General features: G+C 37.3%; 1 protein-coding gene across 2 annotated transcripts in view; it reads right to left on the reverse strand.

Moving 5' to 3' along the window:
* Window positions 1-5,905: 5,905 nt before the first annotated feature.
* Window positions 5,906-26,835, reverse strand: part of SH2D4B (SH2 domain containing 4B) — a 63,924-nt gene continuing 42,994 nt past the window's right edge. For both annotated transcript variants that reach the window (XM_068399595.1, XM_068399596.1), the window contains exons 7-8: window positions 9,707-9,927; window positions 5,906-5,998 (exon numbers count right to left, since the gene is read on the reverse strand). In XM_068399595.1, coding sequence (XP_068255696.1) covers window positions 5,906-5,998; window positions 9,707-9,927 — 314 coding nt within the window. The remainder of the gene's footprint in view (window positions 5,999-9,706; window positions 9,928-26,835) is intronic.

The raw sequence follows: 26,835 nt of genomic DNA on the forward strand, positions 1-26,835 counted from the left end.
TCTCCTCTCTTGTCTTGCCATTCGTCATGAGTGCATGACCTTCTCCCACGTACAGTTCTCAATAAAACTCCAAACGGGAGAAATAGAAGCTAAACTTTAAATGAGACATTAACATGCTAAGTGTTTTCTTTGCACATAGATCAAATGAACACAATTAGGACCAAACTAAATGTCCAATCTCTTTTGAAGTTATTTATCCTCCATATAAGTGAAAAATCACTTATTGATGCTTAATAAAGATACCATAAAATGATGTCACCTTCATTTAAAACTACTGGAAGAAATTCCAAGAGAGAAGAAACCAAACTCATGGAAGGCTCCAGCTTAGTAGAATAATGTAAATAATGTAAATATGCAAGCTACAGGACTAATCACTAGCAGTAGACAAATATTTGAAGAGAAAGTTTCACACAGCACTTGCATGGCAAGAAATCAGCTATAAGAATCAATTACACATTATTATCATCAGACAGTACGTAGACAGAAGATTCATCTCAGGAAACACAAATCAAGTACCTCGTCAAGTGCAAACACCTCATTCTGCAATTGATAACCCAGTGAGGAACACATTATTATTTCACAGAGGTCACTAACCCTATCCTCTTGGGATAGGAAAAAGGAATCTTAAGGCAAAGGCACAATAAAACAGAAAGGAAAGTCAATCCTTCAAAATCATTGAAAAATAAACTCCAACCTGTAAATTAAGCAAATTTATTCAGACAAAGAAAGAGAAAAATTTCTCCCACTGTGAACTACTACATTTCACCTGAGCCTATGTTTGTGTTGTGACATTACATAAAGAGAAAAATTTAGACTGCAGTGAAATGTGATGTAACTCCAGTAATGCTCTATATTCAGGTCTGTGGGGACTTGGGGGAAGAACGAGTGGAAGTGGATCCCTAGTTCATACAAAACTGAATTGTTTTACTGTAGGCAGTGTATTAATCTTTGCTCACCTCAGCAAAGAAATGCGTTTTATTAATTTGATTCAAAGTCATTGAAATCTAGTGGAAATTCTCACTCTGAATCTGGTCTTTAACTGTAAGTCTGAAAATAATTTCTAACTAAAATTTTTAGATATCTCTTTCTTGAAGCAGGAGCTATCTTCTTTTGCTCAGTACTTGTTCAGTACAATAGGGATTTAGTACTTAATAGTTGACCTGGATTATTCTTTTATAAAACTAATATGTAAATACTCACACTACATAATTATTTCATTACAGTAATCATAAGAGGTAATAGACTGGCATCTACATTCTTTTAGTAGCCTTGAAAAATCTCATCCATGATTGCTGTTAATTTCTTTGCTTGGTTTCTGTTCTCTTTCAGAGAACAGAGCAGTATTCAATTGGAGATGTCTATGTACAATAACAGATTAACACAAAATTAGAACGATGCATCTGTGGATCCAGGAAGAAGCAAGAATAAATCCTTAAAAGCTGCTTTTTCAAAGATATATGCAAACAAGCTTCGGACATTGTGTAACATATTTTATTGCTGTGAAACAGATATGAAGAAAAGTTTCATTTAAAGGTTGAAAAGTTTTCCGTATCGCTGTAGCATTTTTCCTCATGAAACAGAATTACCATAATAGGTCTCTCAGTGTATTCTCAGTGGTCTCATTGACAAGAAATCTTACAATGAAAATCCGTAACACGCACCTCTTACAACTCAACGATAGCTACCACTAGAAAAACAGATCAGAAAGCAAGACCTGAAGGTCACTGTGTAATAGGATAAAGATAACCATTCCAGACAATGAAACTGCAGCACTGAAAAGATTTTATATACAGTGATGAACAGCTTCAGACAGCACTGAACACAGAGGCAGACAGCGTGAAGCAGATGCAGCATTCAAGGCTGCAGTATGGACCAGCCCAGCTCTTACAGACAGAGAGTGTAAAGTCTAGCTCCAAGGTAGATTTAGCTCAAAGCTGAAATCTTGGAGACTCGCAGAGTGAAAGGGAGGTAGCAGTGCCCAGTCTTCCTCCCAGAGCAGCAAAAATCCAAAATGCTTTCAAAACAATGGGATAACCACATTTTCCCTTTTCGTATTTTTCTTAATTTTACATATTTACTGCTTCAGTGCTTTCCCTTCTATTCTTTCTACTAACTGGTTACCTTTTCATAGTCCATGGATTTTCTGGAAGGCAACAAGAAGCATTTGTTAGCTTAGAAAACATCTCCATGCTTGTACTTCGCTCACAGCCCTCAAGTGTATTGGCAGCAGCTGCACATCTCTACCAAGGAAAGCTTCTGTTGTTCTTAATTTCTGCTTGCTATGATCTCCTTTTGTTCCCTTCAAAATTTATCTTCAGTTAAGTTGCACTGTATTTTATTGCTGCTGCTGCTTCTGGTTATGTGTTGTTGAGTTTTTCTTTCCTGGTAACTATGAATTGGCTGGCTATTTTTCATTATTTCTGTGGGGCTATCAAAAAAAAAAAAGCAATTCGTTTACTTGAGAATTCTGACATTTATTAGCATAATAAAACTCTCAGATGAAATTGCAGTTTTCCAAGTAATTTCATTTCAGGGGAACTTACAAGGGATTTATTTTAAAGCTGGGTAAAACCTAGAATGAGGAATGGATGAAATTCAGTCAGAAAAATATAGAAAATTGAAAGTAGGAAATGTGCTTTAAAGTGAAAATGATGATGCTGTTGTGATGTTAATTACATCACAACAGGACACATAAGCTAAAGAGCTAGTATTTCCAAGCCTTCTTATCAGCTAAACAAAACGCAAGCAGTTGCTGGGAAGTGTGTCACTAGAAATAAACAGCTGTATTATTATCAGTTTCTGAATGTGAGCTCCTTATGGAACAAGTTCTTCAATATTCTGTCTATGAACATTCCCAAAATTGTGTACAATGGGTTGAGTAATCTTCAGAAAACTTTGGAAATCGCACATCTTCTTTTCTAGCACGCCTAGCACCTTTTCCAAAGAGAAGGCGGCATTTTATGCCTTTTTTTTTTTTTTTTTTTTTTTTTTTTACACTTCATAAAGGCAAAGCACCAGTATGCTAAGATGCCTAGGTGTATAAATACCACCTTAATTACTCAGTACCACCTTTAGACCCTCAGTCCTACACAGCCAGCTGCTGCTCTCTGGCCTCAGAGGTAAGTCTTACATTTTTTACCTTTAAAAGGTCCATTTCCCTTCTCCTTTAAAGTAGGGGTTCAGTTGTTCTGTGATGGAACACATGCAGCTGTGAATAAACTGAGGCTGAGGTGGTTCTTGACATGCCTATATAGAGGGAGCAAGTGCAGGCTAGTTTCTCAGAGGAAGCAGCCAGTAGATACTGGGGCTCTTTGGAGGAGACAGATTGCACTCAACAAATGTTCTATTGGGAAAAAAAAAAAAAAAGCAACTTACTCTGAGACTATTTTAGAGAGTCCATATTTGAAGCACAGTGAATGCTGAGCTCCACACTCTGGTAGCTGGATTCAATGTCTGTATATGCCTGTACCAGATGTATTCTGATCCCGGATCACACCTACCAGGCTTCTCATTTGATGGAGACTATAGACCCTACTAAAGCCCTGAATAAGTATTACTATGTTCAGAATTGCACAGCTGTATTCCATTTTGAGAATCCAGCCCCTGCTGACCTGCAGAGGACTGCACTTTAACAAAATTCCAAGACCACTTGGATATCTTGACCCTTTAGCTAGCTGCCAAGTCACTTTGTTTCTCAAGGTATCAGACACAGCTAAAGAATGTTCTACACCTCTATAAGCCTACTTGCTGTGAAAAGCCCAGCTGCCTCTTATCTGAGCACTGTGCACTAAGAACAGCTGCTCCAGCTAGTAAGCATTGCTTTTTTGCTGCTTGTTATGAGGTGCTAACAGTAACTATTTAAAACATCCTGAGCTAATATCCCAAGTGATTAATACAGAAACTGTCCAGCTAAGTCTCCCTGGAAAGTTTATTAGAAATTTCTTTTCACAGGTCACAAACACTGATGGATTAAATCACACAAAAAGCAATGTTAACAAAATAAAACTTTCCTGAACAACAATGACGTTTGTGTGCAAAAATCTGTACTTTAATATGGGCTAGCTGTAGAATTATGAAAATATCGTTGCTATTATTACCACAGGTATTTATTATTATTGTAGCATCTTAAATGTACAGTGTGCTTTATAAGCTTGGACAAGACAAGGTTCTTTTCCTAGATAAGCTTACCATCTAGGTCAGACAAAGTATAGAAGGTAACAGTGAGTCAAGAGAAGTGACTATTTGAGGAGAGATGGATTTACATGGGGTTCAGGAGGGAAGTTTACACTGGGATTTGGAAGAGAACCACATAGGAATTCAGAGACTGCCCAAAGCAGTGGCATATAGAAATACACTAGGTGTGCCTTTCCTATGTATTCAGAGATTCCCAGGAAAAAATGAACCATGGAGGTACAATAACACATATGGATTGGTCCACTTTACATCGCAAAATACACATCACATATGAAAAAAGTACTGAGAAACTGCCTATTAAAGGCACGACTATGAGACTAACCAATAGGTACACAACTACATCCCTTGTGTCCCACTCCACTCTTGAAACAAATCAGTTGCATACAAAACTGTCACAATCCTGTTATTTGAAACATTGCCTTGCAAGGTCAATGTTTGGAGCTGAAAAGAACATTTCTATACCCAGCAGTTTCTATCTGACCATTCATGGTAACGGAGCAGGGAGCACAGGACGGTAATAGTAACAGTTCTGCAGCTCTTTCACTCCCTTTCCCGAATTGGCTGCCTCAGAAGTGTCCAGCTTACCAGTGAAGCAATGCAGGACTACCTCTATGCTGTGTGACAGCCCAGAGTGCAAGGACTGCCAAGACACAAATTTCAGAAGGGCAAATTAATGACTGTGATGAGATTTTTTTATAGTTCAAACACTAAGCAACTGTTCCATAGATCTAGGCTACAGGTCTACTTTCATGGGGTTTAGTATGTATAAGAAATGGAGCAAAACCACATTGTGTGCATCTTTTTTTAAACATGAAATAGCATGATAATATAATTAGTTGTACCTTTTCTATGGATAAATATACCACCCCCACCTTCACTCATAGCTCAGCTAAGGAAAATATCTGGTCCTATAGCAAAGTAAAGCTAAGAATCTCCAGCATGTATCTTGCACATGAGAAAGCAGAAAACATGTCAAGGCCAGTGAGAGTTGTTGTTGCTGCAAATCAAACTGCTTTCATCAGAATAACTAGTTTAGAACAAACTGACCACTTTCTGTACAGGAGTAAAATTCTTTCCAAGGCCATTGGACTGCATGAAATTGTAAATAAAATGTGAATGACCTTATTCCGTCTCTGCTGTGGTGAACTTTGTAGGCCTGAATTCAAAAGCACAATGGCAAGTTTCCAGCTAGACCTAACTATTTAAGCAATCACAAACTGCAAAAGGACATTTTAAGACTGCTTCTTGTTACCAAAAGTGCACCACTGAGTAATGAGATTGTCAACAGAAACTGACAAACGTTGCTTTGGAAAAAAGAATCTGTTCACCAATATTGGTACTTCATACAATACTCTATGAATAGTTCCCACCCATACTTTTCACTGCATTTTGCATTGTCAATCTCAGACATTAAGAAAATTAAGATAGGAACTTAGCGTTCACTGTAATTGGCCACAGCCCCTTGAAAAATTTCTGGGAATAGTCCTCACTTGTAATTTGCCAGTAATCTGTCACCTTTAAAATGTCAGCAATATGAATAATGATGATAATCCAGATGCAAAACAGAAATATTTTGAGCCTTCTAATGAGGATACCTTTTGGCCACAAGACCAGTGGCTTTGGAAGTCTGTCAACTACTTTTCAGTGTTTACTTTTGCAGCTAGCTATTACTACAGCTATCCAGAATGCATTCCTGTTAGTCCTGGATCGGTTATTCAAATAAAGGGCTGTAATCTGGTGGATTCTTCTGCTGTCCACATGGCTCCAGTAGTAGCTCCCCACCTGAGGATGTGATGATTTCTTCCTAGAAAAATAAAACCAATTAAAATATCATTCATACATATCTAAGCTTTTCCCTGTCTCCTAAGAAAAACAACTGATAAACATAAAGACCAGAACTCCACTGTAAATGGTAACCAATTATGAATAAATGCTTGATAAAATAAGTACAGATCAGCAAAGGGATCCTATCAACTATTCGTTTTCTTCATGCTTTGTTTATGTCATACTTATGCCAGTAGTAACTTGTGCTAATATCAAATAGTGAAATCACAGTTGCTATGCTACTTAAGAAAAACAGCTACAGATGCCTATAAAGGATGTCCTCAAGGGTTAATTTAACAGACATATGCCAGTCCTACTATGCTACTTCCATACTCATTGGGAAGAAAGAAGCTTCCCCAGGCAGATTGAGCAAGAGCTCAGTGTTGAGTGCTTGCACACAACAGTAACAGCTTTCTGATTACAGAGAGGTGAAAGATATTAACCTTGCTAGGGTAAAGACAGTCTTTACAAATAGCACCTATGCTCATTAATTAATTACCCACATGCCAAGTCTGTCATTCTAGTAATTCATTACCAAGAAGAATACAAAAAAACTTACTGGAAAAGTAGAGAACTTGTTTTTTTCACTTATTCCTACAGTAATGATAGTTCATTTTTATTTTTGTAGAAGTTATGAGCCAGAATCCAGAATTATATTGACTAAAATAGCAATCCTTCATTGGAAAGTTTAGATCCAAGTTATGGATCTGCATATGGGCCTAACATTTTCAAAACTTATCTAGTTTCTACTGAAATTCAATGGGAAATTGGTGCTTGATTTCCTCAGAACACATGCTGGCTTCCACTTGTACTTCCTTTGCAACCACTACATCAGATGGAGAATAAGTTCAGAAAGTTACTACTCAAGTTAAATGCTTTTGAGAAGGGTATGAGGAAGTAAATACACATATCATCTAGCAATGATCTTGGATATGTTGTTGCTGCTTTCCACACAGTATTTAAATGCAAATAGTTATAAGAGAAAAGGCACACTCACATCCTCTTCTGTAAGAAGTTTGTTTTTCCAGCTAATGGTTACCACTCCCTTGTACCTGTCAGACGAGTTGCTTGAGTGACCTCTTCTTAAATTTTTTAAATCAAAATGAAGCAGTTTTAGATGAATAAGTATAAACAACTAAAAGTAGTTATGCCAGTTATGCCAGCGCTGCTCATTTTGATTGAAAGTGTAAAGGACCCTCAAAGAGAAGTCCACGCAGCTTTTGGGATGCGAAGTATAGTCTTGCCAAAAACAGTCCTGAGGAAGCAGGAACTTTTCCAAACAATATAGCAATAGCCACAAGAGAAAGTGTGGCCACAGCACAACCATTTACATAAAAATTGCCTAGTTGGTTACCAGAAGGCTTTGGTACACTTGACAGTGTACTTCACCAGAAAGGGCAGGCAGAAAAGCTTTGAAGAAAACCATGTGAGAGACAGGAGAAAATGCCTCCTGAAGTGATTGCCAAAGAGCCCAGTTTAATATAGCTATTAAGCTAGACAGTTAAGAGAATTGTGTGGTGACATTAAAGGTGAACCAGTTTCTCTGATAGGCTTACTACAGGGGGAGCTATTAACTGTTATCAGGGGACACCTAATAAAACTTTTTTTTTTAAATTAAATGTCAGGAACTAAAAGCCATTCTGCTTCTGACAAGTGCCCTACTGCTGTCTGTAAACAGATGTGCTTCTAGTACAGTGATTGCCTAGGATGAGCTGTGATGAAAATATAGGAACATAGCTGGAGCAGAGATGGTTGGAATTGGTTGTCACCATCACCCCTCTCCAGGAGCACAGAGGATACTACTTTAGCCAGAGCTCCTACACCCAATGCCTCAATGCCTGATAATCTACATTTGAGGTGGTCTATGTGTGCTTTTCTTTCCCCAACAAGGCCCTGGTTAGACTCTTTCCAGTTGCACTGGGTTGGGCTGGGATGGAGTTAACTTTCTTCACAGTAGTCTGTATGGTGGTGTGTTTTGAATTTGTGGCTAAAACAGCATTGATAACACATTAATGTTTTGGCTATTGCTTGCACAGCATCAAGGCTTTCTCTTTTCCCCGCTCAGCCCCTGCTAGCAGTGAGTAGGCTAGGGATAAGCAAGAAGTTGGGACAGGACACAGCCCAGCAGGTTGACCCAAATTGGCAAAAAGGATATTCCATACCATACAATGTCATGCTTGGTAATAAAAAATGGGACAGAGGAAGAAGGGTGTGGGGGGTTTTGGCTTCCAAGATGGCAATTGAGAGATAATTTCATCAAATTAGGGGAAGACGTATTTTTTGGTCAAATGTGACACCTACTATCCTCCCCTATGGAAATATAACATCATAGTGATCTGTGAGGGGACACTAAGGCAAACCTCATTTGTCTTAACTTTTTATTTGATCTTAAAATAAAGGCATGTCTGTGTGTGCACATGCCAATAGCTCAGATGGGAGAAAGAAGGTGAGGGAGAGGAGGCCATCCAAAAAATCTAACTTTCAGAACAAAGTAATAAATTTCAGTGAACCTGAATGAGTTTGGGATTTTCTACCCTTGATTTTTTTTTTTGTTTGTTTCGGGACTTAAAAATCCTATTTAGGAAGTGAACATCTATGTCTTTATGAAGGGTATCACATTATAATCTCTGTTCCTTCATGCAACAAATTCCGAGAAACTCAACTTCTTTTTGCTAAGCCAATAAAATCCAAAATAATTGACTTCTCCTATACTGCTAATAACAACTGAAATGTAAGGATTACTGCTGGAAGAAATAGTGTGCAGGTTTGACTGAAGAGATGTTGCAAACTAGCTGAAATAAAAGAAAGATTTAAAAGAGAAGGGAAATTAGAAGAAAAATAATCTCTGCTTAGTGTCTGTGAGACTGAAAACTGAAAAAATTAAAAGCTGTGAAGAAAAGGAGAAGCAAAAAATTAATAGAATTATTTTGAGACAGGAGTGAGAAAAGGATAAAAAAGGAAACTAGAAAAGAGAGGACGAAGAGAAATTGTAAGAGAAAAAAGCATAATTAAAACTGATGAAGATGGGGAGAGATGCAAAATTATGAAAACAACCTATGCTATCCGAAATAGTGCTACTGTTTAGTCACAGCCTGGCAACAAGAAACACAAGTTAGAAGGAAAGTAATTCAAATCCATCTGAAGTCAAAGAGGAGTAGTAAATTACTCTTGGAAGATTGCTTTGGATAATAAGGAATGACCCTTAGCACATCCCTAAAAAAGAACCCCTCCATGTTCCCTTCTTTACTGCAAGGCCCTACTCCTTTGCTTTTGCACATTACAGCCCTCGCATTAAAGGTTGAAAAGTGCTGAAATTTCATTGAAAGACCTTTCTATGGTATTTCCAATCCAATTTTGCACAGCAAAAAGGCTCAAAAAGTGTTAGCTCTCTCAGCCCTTCTTAGTCCATTTTTAGCCCAGGAGAGCATGCATTTCGTAAGAATCTGCTTAGAAGGGGACACAAATACATGCTGAAGCATGTGAAAGAAGGGGAAAAGCCTTCTGATTTGCTGCAACAAAAGACACAAACTATAAATGCTACAGCTAGTCTTACTGTAGGATACATACGTATATTCTTTTGCCCACTACGGTTACTTCTGTTTTCCAGTGTGGTTTCAAATTACATGGTTCCTCTTTAAATTATTAATCCATTCCACTCAGCTATTGATCTCTACCTAGCAAGTGTTACCTTGTGAAAATCAATAAGATCTGTCAGTGTTGCATGTCGGTTTGGATCTACTCCCAAGAAGCTGTAGAAATCCCCCGAAGCATCAACCAGGAAGTGTTTGAACCCACTTTGCTGGCGATAAGACAATGCATAGCCCCAGATTTTCTCACTGACTCGCACCAGGAATGTTCCTTCAGATTTATTCATCAACAACTCTTCTGCCTCCTGGCGGCTGATAATACCTGGCAAGAAGAAAACCTATGGTTATGCAGATCAATAGCAGATAACAGTAAATGAAATGCAAGAAATACAAAGCAGAAGTGAAATTAAAATGGCATAACTTCTCAAGATTCAAATGTTTACAGGAGGAGTTAGATCTATGGAGACAACATTTATGCCATTTGCTTCTGAAGGACAGCTGTAAGAGTTTTGATGGAGTCTGGTGGGATATGCTTTTTAACTACCCGATTAAGAATTGCTTTTTCTCATCCTTACTGTTTTTTCAAAGGAAGTGCATAAATGCAACTGGCCTATCAGACCAGCAAATTCTGTACACGTGATCATTTAGCAGACTAGTGTGGTTTGGCATTGCAATTTGAATTTGCAATACATTGCTGATATGTGCAACTGTATTGCAGCACATCCTAAAGAAGCAACGTAAAGCAAATGCCAGGAGAAAAAGCACTTGTCTGCTTTTGTACATCCACCCACACACACATCCATAGATGCATATAGATAAATTGGAGCACAAAGAAATAAAATCCTGCAACTAACAGACCTGCTAACAGAGATGGTTACGTTAGATTACTTACTCACAGGTTTGCATTGTTACAGAGGAAAACAAGAAACAAAGATCATCATCCTTTCCTTCTGGGACCTTTCAGGCTCAATATCAGAGTAATAGTCTCCTCTAGTTAAAAACTGTAGCCATGAATTAAACAGAGTACCAACACAAAGAAAAGACTGAATATTGTATTTGTTAACCAGAAGTGAGCTAGTCTTTACAATTCATGATGAACAATAATGAGTTATGCACCTTGCTCCAGGACAAGAGAAGACAAAATTAGTCGGGGCTTCATGCAGTACATAACTGTCATCCTGTGGTCATTTTCTTTATGAGCCAACTTACCTCTCTGGACAAACTCAATCAGGGAACAAACTTTCTCCCCATATCCTGGTCACCAAGCAGTTGTTTTATAGGTGAATTCATTCCTTTGCTGTGTGACAAGCTTATTTGTCAGGGAAAAAGAAGGATCACAAATTCAGATTTTCAGAGTAAGCAAGTGATAAAGTTTAACAGGAGTAGAGCTTTCAAAGACTTCCCATTTTATTCTTCTGTGTTGGAAAAATCTTCATCTCTCTTTTTTCTTTCTGATCCTAGGACACAACACTGAAGTTGCTGGTACTTCTGCCTGCAAACATGGTATAACACATAAACACTATTCTGACCATACCCCATGTAAAAGGTGTGATCAGAATTGCTAATCCAGGTCTTACCATACACCTAGAGAGCCTGGTTCCAATTTGTCTTGTAGGCCTAGAGGACAGTAAGCTCATGTCTCATAATTATCTGTGAAATACCAGATGCTCGCTTTAATCGGGAACAGATGTTGAATTAGGCCATCCTGAATGTGAACATGGCACAAATGTCAATAAATAAAATATGTACTTGTTCCTAAGTTACTCTCCATGAAGCTAAACTTTCTCAAAACAATACATGTAATATTTAATGGAACTGCTTGTCATCGTAGAATCCTACACATGTCCTAGTGAGAGTTTCATGGAGTTCAAGTACTGAAAAGCCACATTGTTTTAGTGTAATAATAACCATAGCCCAGGGATTACCAATTCGTACAAAGAAGGGTCTGCCTGAAAGGCCAAAGTTTGGGATGCTCTGATTAAGCCCACAGGGAAAATTATGCCTCTGGGAGACACAGGAAGGGACTGAAGAGATCTGGGTCCTAAAAGCAAGCACTGTGTGATGTTAGGAAAGATAAAAAAGCATCTTCTTCTTTCAGTTTTTGTCTACTTTGAGGCAATGAATTTCTTTTACAGTTTTACTTGGTGCAATAATGATCACAAGTGCTCAATGTCAGGGGGGCTCAGAGGTCCCTACTGAAATATCCTCAGTACTAAGCAGAAACATACACATATATACTCTGCCGAATGACGTACAGTTCTCTCTTCTGGAGGATATTACATCATCTTTGCACCAGACATGCAAAACATGCAGTAAACATGCAAACATATCCATTTATTTGGAAACAGCATGCAACTGCTCAGCCAACAGTGTCAATTACTGCACTATCCAAAACTAACAACAGTTTTATTGGAAGAATTCCAAGATGAATTCTTAAAAATTCTTGAACGCTGTTCAAATGAAAAGATAGTACTAATACGAATCCATATGATACACCATATTGTGTGAAGCTGTGTCATTAGATCCCAATACCAGGTGCCACATCCAAAGAATTACACAAAAATTGATTCTGAAATCACACTATTTGTTATGGCAAATATCCAGTCTTCTCTCAAAATACCCTAATTTAAATACACAATGAAAGGTTTCATTAGTGATTATGATGGCTTCTTCTGCTAGAAATACATGGAGATGAGCCACACTAACAAGCTCAGAGCATTCAGTGATACAGGAAAGGATAAACAGTTCCATCACCGACAAATACTACATTAATTCCAATAATCAATATTTATACTGTAATTCTAGACTGAAACCATGCTGGTAACTTTTGGGATAGGAATTGGGTGCTGTTACAACTACCCCCCCTGTAGGCAGTGTCAGAACTGTTATGCAGCCCTGCTAGGGAATTGGGTTGCCTAGACAATTTAGCACCTATAAAAATAGAGGGCTTGTGAAAAACAGGGAGTTGTAAAAAAATAGGGTTTGTATTCTATGGTGAACATTATTCTTAGGATATTTCTAGGGTTTGAGTGAACGTCACTATCAGGCATATAGTATGAAATTCATTTAGCATTGATTAGTTTAATACTAAACAATCTGTTCATCTGCTCTCAACTCCCACCAGTAGAGCTGAAACACTGCAGGCTTTTTTTGTTCTAGGCGCTTTATTTCATTGAGTACGTGAGAAATGCTACATTGCTCACGGCCAAGTTTTTTTTTGTTTTAATTCTCTTTTCTGCTGAAGATGATGTAATAAATTATCAGCCAGCTGCTTTCTTTCCTTTTTCTCTCCTGATGATGTTAGCAGCTCATGAGAAACCATCTCTCTCCACCACCTCCTCCCTCTCTCTGCCTCCCTGTTATTTTATTTTTCACTGGTTCAGTTCTTCAGTGGGGGGTGATTGCAGCAATGAAAGTCTCCCTCCACCCTTTAAAAAGCGTTATACTGTTCTCAAGACAACTCGAAAAAGAGTGGCACTGCTCACTCATGAGACGGCTGAAGAGAAATAAACAACATCTGTGAAACCCCTACATAACCATTTAAAATTGTTTGAACTGAAGTCAAGAAACTTTGGTTTCCCAAGGCTCTGGTAAGAGGTTTATAATCACTGATGCTCTTATTTGTGCTAGTTAGGATATTAATTGGAAATAATATCTGGAAAAGAAACCACTGATGCTTTGAAAGCTAATTTTACCCTCTCTCTAATTCTTGCTAGTCTCTTAAAAAAAAAGAAAAAAGGCAACATCTTCACTTGGTGTAAAGGAACACTGTGTCAAAAGCAGTAATCCTTTCATGCAAGCACACCTTTGCAAATCAGTCATTTAAATAAATACCTCATAATTAATCAAGCTCTCATCAGTATCATAATTTTAACTCGTCATGTGGCCAAATACACAATAGTGTATTTGGACAGCAGTTAGCTACCTCACTGAAACTCGCATCTTCTACCTGTCATGCCAAATATTTTCTCTCAGAGTATACAAACTGCTGTTGTCTATAACAAACTGTAAAAGAGCAGTAGGGTTTTGACTGGGAGAGGATCAAAGGTGTAACTAACTTCTCTTGAAAGCATGGAAACCCTATCAGCTAGCTTGAGTTCTAGCCTCCTGCCCCCCAAATTCACTGCATGCACCTATTATGTTACATGTATCTACATGTCCACTTTAAACATTCTAGTTTTGCAATGCTTATACATACTAACATTTTGGATTCTTAGCAAGAGAATAACATTTTGGAAGACAGTTATTTCAAATCATAGGACATTCATCATCAACTAACATGTTTCTAATTAACAGCTTCACTTTTAAGTGCAGTGCCTGTAATGACTATTTGTAGATGAGAGGCAAGTCTTAACATTTTTGTTCTAATCATGTTCTTTTTACTGCCACCAATCTTCCAAAAAGGAAAAAGAACATCCTTACATTTAGAGTATATTAAGCTCATGTGGGAACTGCAGAGTCCATTATGAATTTAGTGGGCACAGCTAAGAAATCTTGATGCTGCCTTCCAAATTTACAGCAGCCTCAATAGCAGAAAATGCTATTCTGAAATATTATGCAATGACACTTCAGCTTCCCACTCTTCTCTCAGCATTATCCTACATACATCCTTGAATGAAACTCAGGAGATGAAATACATAAATACTTGCTAAGTGAATGCCATAACAAGCATGAATCCAAACTAGAAAAGCTGTTAAACTTTGCCAATGAGGCAAGACTATACACTAGAAATCTAAAATTATTTTTTTTATTATACAGATAAAGTTACATCATGTCCTTGTTATAATCTACCAGTGGTCTAATGAACCATGTGTAATAACAATGTCAATATATAAAGATAATTTGGCCTTCAATGAAAAATATATTTTTAATATGCATATGTGCATTTATATATCCCAAGAGGTCAACTAAGATTAGAGGTACAGCAGGTACAAACACAGCCCAGAAGCATTCATTTACCCTTCTGCAATAGAAGCTATTTGCTTAGCTGATATTTTCTCTTTTCGTATTTTTTCATTAGCTTAATCTCAAACACTCTAGTGCATGAGGTTTTACTCACAGAGCAAAAGCATCACAAATAAATATTAATGAGAGCATTCATGCCAAAAGTGGTTTCACGACTATTATGAAAAGCTTTCTATTTCATGCAAAATTGATTCATTGAACAATTATGAATATTCAGAGGTAATCAATGAAGAGGAGAGAGACTCGTCCTGTTTATACAACTTAAGACATCTAGCCAGGGAAGTGCGTGATTTAGGTCACCAATCAAAATTAGGAGCAGGATCCAAACACAGAGAAGCCAATACAAGTACCTCTCTTGTTTTCAATGGGATTAGTCCAAAACCCATATGAATACAAATATTCCTGGCAATCATTACATGAATAATTCACATGCTAAAGGTCATACAGACACATTACACCTAGAGCAAGTGTAAACAATAAATAAATGAGTAAACACAAGGAATTATGAGGAATTAGCAGGTAACTCCTGAATAATGTAAAGGACTATATTTGTCCAATTATACAGGCAAATCTAAACAGTAATTTGAAAGATAATGATAAAATGGCACAAGGGTCAGAAGTTTGTTAAGCAGCAGTCAATCCCTCCCATTTTATCAAACTGAAAAACTCAGCTAGATAGACATACTACTATATTCCAGATGGTAATCTGGGATAAAACGTTTCCCACAGGGAAATAAACAAGCATATTTTCTAAAACTTTCCAAATAAATTTCCTCTGAGGCTTAATTTGAGAGCTGAAAGTTGGATTACACTCACCTTGCAAAAAAGCTGAAACAAGTTTCAGAACAAACTGCTATGAAAGCCTAAAAATAAATTTTTATAGAACAGATTTTAGGGTCATCTTTACTTTGAGGGTGGCAGAGCGCTGGAACAGGCTGCCGAGGGAGGTTGGGGAGTCTCCTTCTCTGGAGATATTCAAAACCCACCTGGACACGACCCTGTGCAACGTGCTCTAGGTGAACCTGCTGTAGCAGGGGGTTAGGACTTAGATGATCTCCAGAGGTCCCTTCTAACCCTCACCATTGTGTGATTCTGTCTCGGGTATTTTTAATCAAAACAGAAAAGTTCTGGTGCAAGGAGAGGAAAATACGTCAAAGGTTTTTCTGCCTACATCATTATAATAATAAAAATCATGTAAGTCAGAAGTAAAGACCCAACCTACTTGGGACCAACATATAAATAAAGGCAATCAGCTTTGAAAGAAATAATCAGAAATGGAAACAAATTCAGAAGGGATTAATCCAACTACAGCCAGTATGGTTTAGGAAGAGCTGACAGCCTGTGTTCGCGTACCAGCATTAACATAAACCGCTGCCAGGAAGTGCAAGAACAGCTTGTAAGAACACTAGTCTATGAACATAATGAAGGGGGTCACAGATTTCAGAGCCCACAATCAAGGAAGATATAAGACGAGGAACAAACACAAGCTAAGGTGAAAACTGAAGCTGGAGAACTAAGGTTTAGAATAAATCTGACCTTTTTTAGATTCCATAATAAGGTGGGACAGTAAAGGCTTAAAACAAATGTTCGAACGCATGACACTAGCAACCAGCCCTGGTCTAGGAGAAAGTGATAAATCCCACTCCTTCAACCACTCAGAAAGATCAAAAGCATAAAAAAGCAGGGAAGATGAAATGATTGCTTCCCCGCAGTGCAAGAACTAGAGCAGCTATAGTTTATGCTCTCAAGGAAAAGCAGTCTCTATCACTCAAAGCAATGGTTTTCTCAGGTTACCACAGGTGCCAGTCTATATGTGGACTCTTAAGCTGACTGAACATACTTATAGTTGTTCATTGGGAAGAACACAATTAATCTACAAAACTCTGATGTCTAGAATGAATTCGTTTTGTTATCCTTGAGACTACTGATGTCACATACAATTTAAAGAACACTGTTACCAGTTATGGTGGTTTATGGACTGATCTGCAACTGAAATAGCCAAAGGATAATGTACATATCTAGGTCATACCTTGTCATTTCTCCAGCATTTACAGCAGGAGTAGCATGCACAATTAAACACCTGCACAAATATTTGCAGCAATAGGATCTTACAGTGTGCCACTCTATTAACAAGGTTTCCTCCTCTCCTTCCTTTTAGTCACACTACTTTTCTCGATAGTGCAACAAAACAAATAGTGAAAGAAGAGATCAATAGTATTGTGTGAGAAAAGCTATGGCTGAGATAACAATAGCTCTGCCTCTGCTATTTCAGAAGAGAGGCAATAAAGACTGAAAAGCAAAGTAAGAGAGTAAATCAAAGATGGCTGGTAATAGAAACAAAGCTGTTGAAGCTATTCACCATCTGTTGTTAATGCAGGATAAACTCACATGGGACTAGATCTTCGGAAGAGTTCTGTTCCCATTTAGGCATCAAAATAAATGGCCAGGGTTTTAAAAAAAAAAAACAAAAAACAAACCCACATAAATACAAAACCCAGCACAATGGCTGATTTTTTTTTTTTTCAAAACCTGGCCACAAGTGTCATGGCAAGAGCCCAAGAGCCAAGGGGTGCTGAGCTCCTATGAAATGCTTTTCGTGCTTACAGTTAGTGAGAATGCAGATGTTTCATGCTGTGCTGCATGTTGGGAATCTGATTTAAGTCCTAGTAAATAGCACAGTATCCATAAATGTTACCAAGTAAGGGGCTATAGGCCTGTGTGCTGATAAGAGAAAAATGTACAATAGGTCACAAAAAGCAAAACCTAAAGTATGAGTAAATAAACTAAAACCTTCCTGTGTGCATAGAACTGCAATGGAAGGCAAAGCTGAGATGTATTTAGAAATCAACAGGTAAAATGTACATTTGAAACACACTGGCCATGTCACAGAGAGATTATCTGAGTACTCAGTGGTCAGTACAGGGCTGGCCTCCTCTGAGCTACATAGGCAAAGTGAAGTAACACTGGCTAGGGAGCCTCTGGAGAAACCTTTTTTTGGTCCACCTTCACCACCTTTTCTTCTGTGCAAGCTCAGGACCTATGCATGCAGTAGCATACCTAAGATAGAGATAAATCTGTGCTGTTGAAAGGTGAGCAGAGTCCATTACCCATTCTTCACCATTCCTCCCCTTTGTAACCATCCTGGTACATTTAAGATATACACAGAACTGGGAAACAACACATCAGTGAATCTCAGCTACCTCCCCGGTGGACCTTGCTCAGTATGGGAGGTATGCTCTGGGCTAAGTACAGACAGGTAGAGCAAACCAAGGCCCAGAGTGATAATGTTTCTCTGATGGCAAGTGATCCCTTCAGGCAAGGATGAGGCATACTGATAATGCACCATGCCCTAAACAAACTCTCCTTGAAGATTTATGTGGACCATAGGACTATCTTAAGCCTCTATACATAGGAGAAATTCACCAAGGAAAAGTATCATATATAAAAATATATAAGCCTGTTTTGTTGGTTTTTTTCTTTTTTTTAAAAAAAAGAAATAATATGGATTCATCTCTCTGTTCTGTCAGGATAAAGCAGTTCTTAGAATAAAGAAAACTCAGACCTCAGAAGCTTTCTTAATTCCCTGAGATTCCTTAAAGCGATTAAAAACCTACTGAAATTTAGAATGAAATGGGTGCCTTGCTCCCCTGGGAATCTTTGAAAATCCTATCTAAACGAATAATGCAGTTATAATGGGTATTTTCCTTCAGGTTTACAGAAAATCAGATGTGATACATCCATTGTTGCCAGTGTGGCTCAGCTAATTCCCTATGCACTCTGCAGAAAATATACCCCTTAATTGTCTCCTTTAAAGTTCATTCTATATCCAAACTATCAAATACTGTAAAAACCCTTTATACTCGCTGTCAAAATATTTACACCATATTCACTAACAAGCAGTGCAGCACATAAAAGATAGGCATTTGCATTACTTGCCTGAATACACCACTGGTATAATAGAGCTATAAATTTTTCTGTTAATGTCTCCTTGAAGCATAGTGTTGGTTTCTTTGTTTCCTTCCTTTCAGATCCACCTACAGAATGCATTAGCCAGGAAGAAAACAAAGACTTCAAACTCTCTCTTCTCTTTGTACATTATTGTCACCTACCAGAGAAGAAAGAATAGCACAAAAGACCTTTAACCTTTTATCTCATATATATTTTTCTTGATTTTTTTTCTTTAGAGATGGGCTCTTCTGACCTGAAATCCTTGCATTAAACCTCTGCTATTACCCTTTCATTTTTGTGAGTTTTTTCTTCTCATCTGAAGAGCTTCTGAAAAGCAGCTCTTCTAAAAAAATGGAACAGTTAACCATTCTATTTTCAGTGGCTTCTCAAACTACATTCTCTGTGTGTAGTTTACTATGTATGATCAGTAAATTGACAGAAATTTAAGGGCAAGAATATTTAATTTTGTACTGTTTTCACTGACTAAAGTTGGAAGCCTCTATGTTCTAGTAAAGTCAATGGAAGATCAAAAACAGGGAGGTTCAAAGCACCTCAATAGGATGCCTTACATAAACAGTAGAAATATTCCTTATAATGATTTTTTTTCTTTACAGATAGGATGACTGGAAAATAAGAAAGTGTGGGGTTTTTTTTAAGAAAAAAAAACAACCCAGTAAATACTTCTGGGCATATATAAGCATCCTAGACACTGTTACAGATAGTTGACATTTCCTGCAAATAGCATGGAAAATAAGCGTATTCATGAGGATGTTTGCAAACTCCAAATAAGAAACAAACATGCTTTGGAAAATATCAGTACACTAATCTAAATAGGGAATTTAGTTACAAATATTATTCCTGTAGGATGCTTTCTCCTCCTGACAATACAGATGGGATTGAATTTTTATTTCTATTATGTGCAAAAAAAATAGCCAACTATACAGACTATCAAAAAACTTTTGTGATAGGTGCATGATATGACATATGCAAAGTAGATATTAAGACCTTACTGTATCTTCCGAAACATTAAAATTTGCTTAATCAGTAAAGCACACAGAAATATCTCATTAGAACAGCCTGGAAGTGCTAGAAATAGTACAGTGGTGTAATACAAAAACACTGTAGAGCAAAGAAGTTGATTTAAGCTTTGATCCTGGTCCAGCAAAGAGAAACAGATCTGTTCTGGTACAGTAGTCAATATTATTGTGTTTCATGTGAAAATTGAAGTGTGGCAGTTTTTCAGAAAGTTAGTGGCCAGTATTCACCATCCTTTCTTCAGGCAGACAAAATATTTGTATTCATTCAGTCCTGGTCTTGCAAGAAACAGGAAAAAGAAAGGGAAATTCTAGCTTGTGGGCATCATTTGCAAGCAATTCTTAACCATTTCACTTATTTACATTACTTACCTTGTTACTTCGCATTTAAATCCTCAAATTTTGCTGAATTTGAAAATGAGAGAGAAAATCTGGTATGCAAATGAGATCTAAATCAAGGAAAAAGATGAGAAAGCTGATCTGCGAGAGGAGAGGATGAGAGCGCAAAAGCCCTCCTGGGACCTACTCATGTTCTGACAACTCCAGCCATCATAAGTCCTTGTTCCTCCTACGTACTTCTGAAGGCAGCATGGACATGAAAAAACATGGAAGACTGAGCTTTTACCAAACCAACTGCACAAAACAAAATAAAGCCCACAGTGAGATTTTTGTTTGCTTTCCATTTCTGTAAAAAGGCAAAGCAGAAGAATCAGTTAAAGGTAGTCTCTTTGTAGCCCCTTCCTGGCTTTGTACAACCCATTCTGAGGCAACGCTGCCAGATTACACTCCAGGGGGAACACATGGACCAAAGACAAGAACAGTGCATGGAATAGCACTACTACTAAACAGCCTTGGCTGGGATGACATTCCTGCAGAGACATGGTTTCACAGAGCCCATTACTGGCTGATGGATAGTTGCCAAAGAGGAGTTGGGAGGTACAGTTCTGAACACGTAGAAACTGATAAGAGTTCATAAGGCTGGGGAGAATTCTTTCTTGAACCAAAGGCTCCTTTAAAAAAGCATTTAAAGAAATATTCATGTAAAAGTAGAAATTATTTGCAATTCAAAAATCATCAATCACTGGACACTTTAAATGCTGAAGGCATTAGAATCAGAATCTCCGATTTGCCACACAAGCTGCATTTGGAACTTAACACCTGCTCACTTAGTGCGTGTAAATGTTACCATTTCCCACCTTCTGCAAGTGGAAGAGGAGTATGAAAAATTGCAAGCATTACAACTACTGTCAGTCTCAGAGAGCGCTTTTGAAAAAAACGTGTCTCACCATTCAAATAGTGAAAAAGTGTCTACAAGGCTTTATGGAAGCATACTTCAGTCCTATTTCCGTGACTTATAGCAAAGATAGCGTTTACAAATGACACCAGGCTTACTACTGCAGAAGCCAGCTATTCAGTTTAAGTTCTTCTTTTAGAATGTGATTTCCACAATTACAGTTGTTAGAACAGACAAAAAATGGACATCCCGTCACCTGACAGATGTAAAATTTCATTGGCAGAAAAACATTTCAAATTGATGATCCATATAGATTTTTGATCTAGTCAGAGGAAAGGCTTCATTTCTGTAATATTTTAAATATTTTTGTCTTTTAAAATGATAAATTAATGAAAATTTCAAAGCAAAAGTTTCCCATGCGAAAGGAAAGGTTTTTGTTTCAAAACTGACAAAATTGTTTCAAATACTTTCATAGTATTTCCAGAATAGGGGAGTCATCACAAAAAACCACCACTAACACCAAAACACTCAGCACTGAGCATAAATCCAGGATATCCTAAATCAGACTAATTAAAGGGATTGAATACTCCACAAAAGTATTTCTTGATATGTTCAAAGCAACTCGTAAAATAAACCACCAAAGATTGGCTTCAGTTCACAGCTCTTTTTTTAAGTGTGAAAACAATTAACCTAAAACACCTGTGCCTAATTGTTAACAGTGGGTTATTATCTCAGTAAAAAATAATGTCTTTTCCTCATTATGCTTTGCATGAAGATGTCAGAAAACATCTCCCAGGTAATTAAGTTGCATAGTAGAATTCCTGTCATTTTATTTACTGTTTTCACCTTTCTTCAGATGGCTCCTCACAGTTTTGGCACAAACTAGATTTTTATCAGCTTGCTGCTTTTTCCCTTAACTCAAGTATGTACATTTAACCACCAATATTTTATTTGAAAACCAGTGCCAAAAGAAATACTTGTACTTGCAAATCAACAGGTGTTTAATCTCAACAAGAAAAACAAGTCAAGCACAAAACTTCTACCTAGAAGGATAAACTATGCAATCCTTTAAAACAGCATACATAAGCATTACTGACTGGGCTGTGGAATGCTTTACAAATCATGTAATTTCATAAGCATTATTTAAAAAATTAAACACTAAAAAATATTCAATATATTTATTTTAGCACCAGGTTCTGCTTCTGTACTACACATTTTAATAAGATTGATGTTTCTTAAGAAGTAAAATGCTTCTTGCTGTCCTCAAATAATTTTGACATAAGAAAAACACAATTATGCTAAAAGCAATTATATATGATTTCACTTACAGTCTTACAGTATTGATATGTAAATCATTTTTGATGCTTCCAAATTGTGCACACATGGATGCTTAGGCAAACAAACTTTTATGTTTGCAAATGCAGACTGGATCCTTTGTGTTACCAGCCCCTCTTCTAAAAACGTGGCCACATTTAAGGATGTTCAGAACAGAGAGCAATAATGCACATTCATTAAAAAAGCCCCCTGTGGTTACCCCACCATTTGCATGCTCGATCATGAATATACCACTTCTAGAGGAAAACAGGGGATGTAATCCAGTGCCCATGAAATTCTTAACCTCTAGGCTGTGACTACGACATTATACTGAATAAATGATATAATGAATCAACATAAACTCTGGCAGAACAGTTAGGGCCTGATTTGCTTTTGCCTTTTATGTTGTGCAGTCATTTATTCTGGGGTGGTTTTGTGACCCATTATACCCATTTTTCCATCATGTAACTGAGTACAGAAAATACAGAGAAATTAAAAAATCAGGCCCTTGTCCACATAGACTGGACTGAGACAACCACATGCCAAAAAGCTTTCTAATAATAATAGTAATAAATTACTGAGAATTGTAATATGCTATGATTTCATATCAAAAGAAATAAGTAAGACACCAACATTAAGTGCAGTTTTCCTGGGCCACTATTGCCATAACTGTAAACACCTATGAAACTTAAACACGGGATTTACTAAATGAAGAAAAGGAACACATCACTTAGGTAATAGGAAGCTGCTGGCAAATTTCATCAAGCCAAGTGAGAAGTAGGAAAATGAACAAGAAGATGATTCTTAAATCACGAGTTAATTGCACTGGAGACTTCGTGATGCAGAGATTGACCATAAAAAGATAAACAAAAGCAAAGCAGCCCTATCTATATCACCACATTTTATGGGTACTCCTGCCTTTATCAGACCATCTCCAAGAACCATGCAAAAAACCCAGGAGAGAAAAACAGCGCATTCGGTCATGAGCTAAATTATAAAGAGCCTGCAGTTTTTAATGGTTAAATCTCAGAGAAAAACAGCAGTGCCCTTTTCTCAAGTTCATTCCTAGAAAAAAAAAGAAAAAGAAAAAAAGGAGTAATTCTCAGGCGTTCTTTCCTTCTCCATGTTGCCATAAAGCTTGTCAATATGTCTCGTATAAAAGCAGTATAATTTCTTCATTACAAAAACAAAGTATGTTTAATAATATCTTTAATACATAAGTTTTTCACAATTTTGGTGAATTAAGATAAAGCCCAACACTTTGAATTTGGACTTCGAAACTGAAGTTACTGTCTTTATTATAGGACTGACATCTTTTATTTGGGTGCAATAAGGCAATCAAAAATATAGATTACAGCTTCAGGCAAAGAAGAAATATACCCTAATCCTATTTAGAATAAAACTTAAAAAAAAATGAGATGTACTGAATGAAAGCACATTTTAAGAACTGTGAAGATCTGAAGAACAACGATCATGCTAGTGGTATAAAAAGGAAGAGAACTGGATTGGCTTAGACTAGCAGATGTCACTGATACTTCTATATGATGCATCTCTGCAGCAGAAGTAATATTGAATAAATACTTAAATTACTTTCCATAAAGGCAATTAATTTGCAGTTCTAACTAAAAAAGACAAGCTTCACAATTACTGCTGTGAAACAGAGAAGAAAGATTTTGACATGAGTAAGGACTATTAGATATTAGATATGTGCTTGCATGTAAACTGAAAACCAAATCTCTCCATATACATCCACACTTAGTAAGTTTTATGCAAATGTCAAATTTCTGTGAACAAACATCTTGAATAGTGTAACACAAAATGCATGGCTGTGTGGGAAAGGTTTTGTAATTCTACTGGTTAACGACAGAGAGGTGGTATCTAGGCTGATCATGTCTTTGAGCATTAGGAATGTTCAGGGCCTTCTTCGGCAGTCTTGCTGGCATATTGCTAGTTTAAATGGCTTTGTTTTATGCTGGTATTGATTTGCCATTCAGTACACTGGGAATGCATTATGAATACAACTTCATTAATTTAGTGGTCTCACTGTAAGAGCATTTGCGCAATGAATGGACACTGAAATGTCTAGAAGTTAATTAAGTTACATGGTAGTAAACAAAATATCACATTACAGCCTCTGACAATCTGCTAATTTGCTAGAGTTGCTAATGTTTTCCACTGGCCTTTTTATATTGATACTGATTTGTAGTGATGTACCTATGCTACTTTAATTTTAATTTGCTTTTTTTCTGAGTATATGGAAGTTAGATCTTGATTCTTCACTGCATCCAACAAGACTCATTAAACCTCTAATTTGACCTCCAGTTCTATAAGCAACAAGAGGTCACTTTTTGATTCTGGGGTCCATTCTACATCAGCCCTAGGAAGGCAGCCCAAGGCTCATTCAGGTGGGTAAGGACCAGAATGGCATCATCACTAGGGTACAGTAAGCTCCAGCTTCTCTCTTCCCTTGGTATGTTTCCTTGTGCCTTATGACATAGCTGAGGGTTGCTGTATGCTCCTGGCATAAAACTATTAATTTCAGGAAGAACCTACACTATTGTTGTAAATTTGGCCCACAGTTTATAGCCAATTTGACACACTATCATGAATACACTGAGTAGATACCCGCTAATAATGGCAATTATATAGGGCAATCGGCTCTGCAATCACCACAACAATTTGTGAGTATAAGGTATAAAGACTTTTCAGTAGGCTTTAATTATAACGTCCTCGATTGTGCATTAGACAGAAGAAAAGCAGTTGAATGCATTCTCAATTTGTTTTTAAATAGTAAAAAAACCCTTGGTTACTAAGAAAAATACATCCCATACTCAAAAATAACCGATGAATCCTTCTCCTTTTTATAATGAAATTAATAGATCCAAAAAGTAGGAAAACTTTACATGTATACAAATACATGCATGTGGCCATGATGGTCTTCAAAAGCACATATATCTTACAGCTTACCCACAACACTGTAACATTATAGGTGTTGAAGAAGCTGTCAAGATACATTTTCCATAAACCTAAATGACAACTGTAATAGTAAATCACAGTGTCAGCCCAGCCCACTCAATAGAAGGAGAAAAATAAAAGTCACAGTTAACATGGAGCCCTGGAATTCAAATTTTACAGCTGGTGTTACAACACACAACTCAGCAAAAAAACATACTGTGTTTTTTGCTTTTCATGCTTTTTTCAAAGGTGAAGGAAAATGTTTTTGCCTCAAATATACTCCAGTTGTGCAAGGTTTAAGAACACATATGTTTTTTAGGTATGCTAGCAGTCAAATCTGAAAACTCTTTATATCTGTAAGAATCTTCCAGATGACATCACTGAGCCTAGAAGAAAATCTTTTGACGTGTTTTTTAATCAAGTAATCATTAGAACTTTCATTGCTAAAAGGGATACAAATTTAAATCATGCTATATCTGGAGTATTTTCCCATATTCAAATTAAAATAGCAGTTCCATATAGATTTCTACAAATCAGTTTGATCATGGTATTTTCTGTAAGTACATAAGAAACTATACTTTATCCAGCTCAAAGAAAAATGAATCTAGGGATAACACTGATAATTAATTTTTCTTCTCATACAGTTGTCTAGATTTGGGGACTTTAAGCTAACTTTGTAATTACAGTGCTTTCTAGCTGCTTGCAACATTTGTGCATATTGATTTAGTGTAGTGTTCCTCAAGGGAAAAAGTTACCTTTAACCACTTAATGAAGTGAACCAGACACTGAAGCACTGTTGAAAGTAAACGTCACGCCTAATGAGCGGCAGTATAATAACCACATGCAGCTCTTAAAATGATCCAGTTCTGGACATCCTCTGGGGTTTGACCCAGTTCTCAGTTAAGCCACTAAAAACCAGCCACTAAACAGCCTCAATTCCTACCCACACTGGAATTAAGGTTAAGTGTGCTAGCAACTAGGCTCAAACTCACAGCAGGATAATCTGAATTAGGTGTTTGAAGCCACTACTTAGTAAGTAGAAATGGCTTCAATCATAGTATCGTTTCGGTTGGAAAAGACCTTTAAGATCATCAAGTCTAACCATAAACCTAGCACTGCCAAGTCCACCACTAAACCATGTCCATAACTGCCACATCTAGTGTCTTTTAAATACCTCCAGGGATGGTGACTCCACCACTTCCCTGGGCAGCCTGTTCCAATGTTTGATAACCATTTCGGTGAAGAAATTTTTCCTGATATCCAATCTAAACCTCCCCTGGCACAACTTGAGGCCATTTCCTCTCATCCTATCGCTTGTTACTTGGGAGAAGAGACCGACACCCACCTCGCTACAACCTCCTTTCAGGTAGTTGTAGAGAGCAATAAGGTCTCCCCTCAGCCTCCTTTTCTCCAGGCTAAACAACCCCAGTTTCCTTAGCTGCTCCTCATAAGACTTGTGCTCTAGAACAACAGAGGGACAAACTTTATCTGAGGTTCTGAAAAAGTTACAAACAGAAGCAAGCAGAATTTTTTTACTTAATTTCTAATACAAAGTCTGGAATTAAGAATCTTTCATTTATGCTAAAATTCATCAGTGGAATTATTCCAGTTTACATGATAAGAGGATCTGCACTCAGCAAGCGTGCAGAATCATTTGTTGCTACCACCATCTTAGCTCTCAAAGCTTCCGTCGCCACCCTATAAACAGTAGCATGGGTATGTGAAAAAAAGGAGCTCTGTCCCATGACTCATGAACTATGACTTTCATGTATCTTGGATT

Source organism: Nyctibius grandis, chromosome 4, assembly GCF_013368605.1.
Source record: "Nyctibius grandis isolate bNycGra1 chromosome 4, bNycGra1.pri, whole genome shotgun sequence".
Classification (NCBI taxonomy): domain Eukaryota; kingdom Metazoa; phylum Chordata; class Aves; order Nyctibiiformes; family Nyctibiidae; genus Nyctibius; species Nyctibius grandis.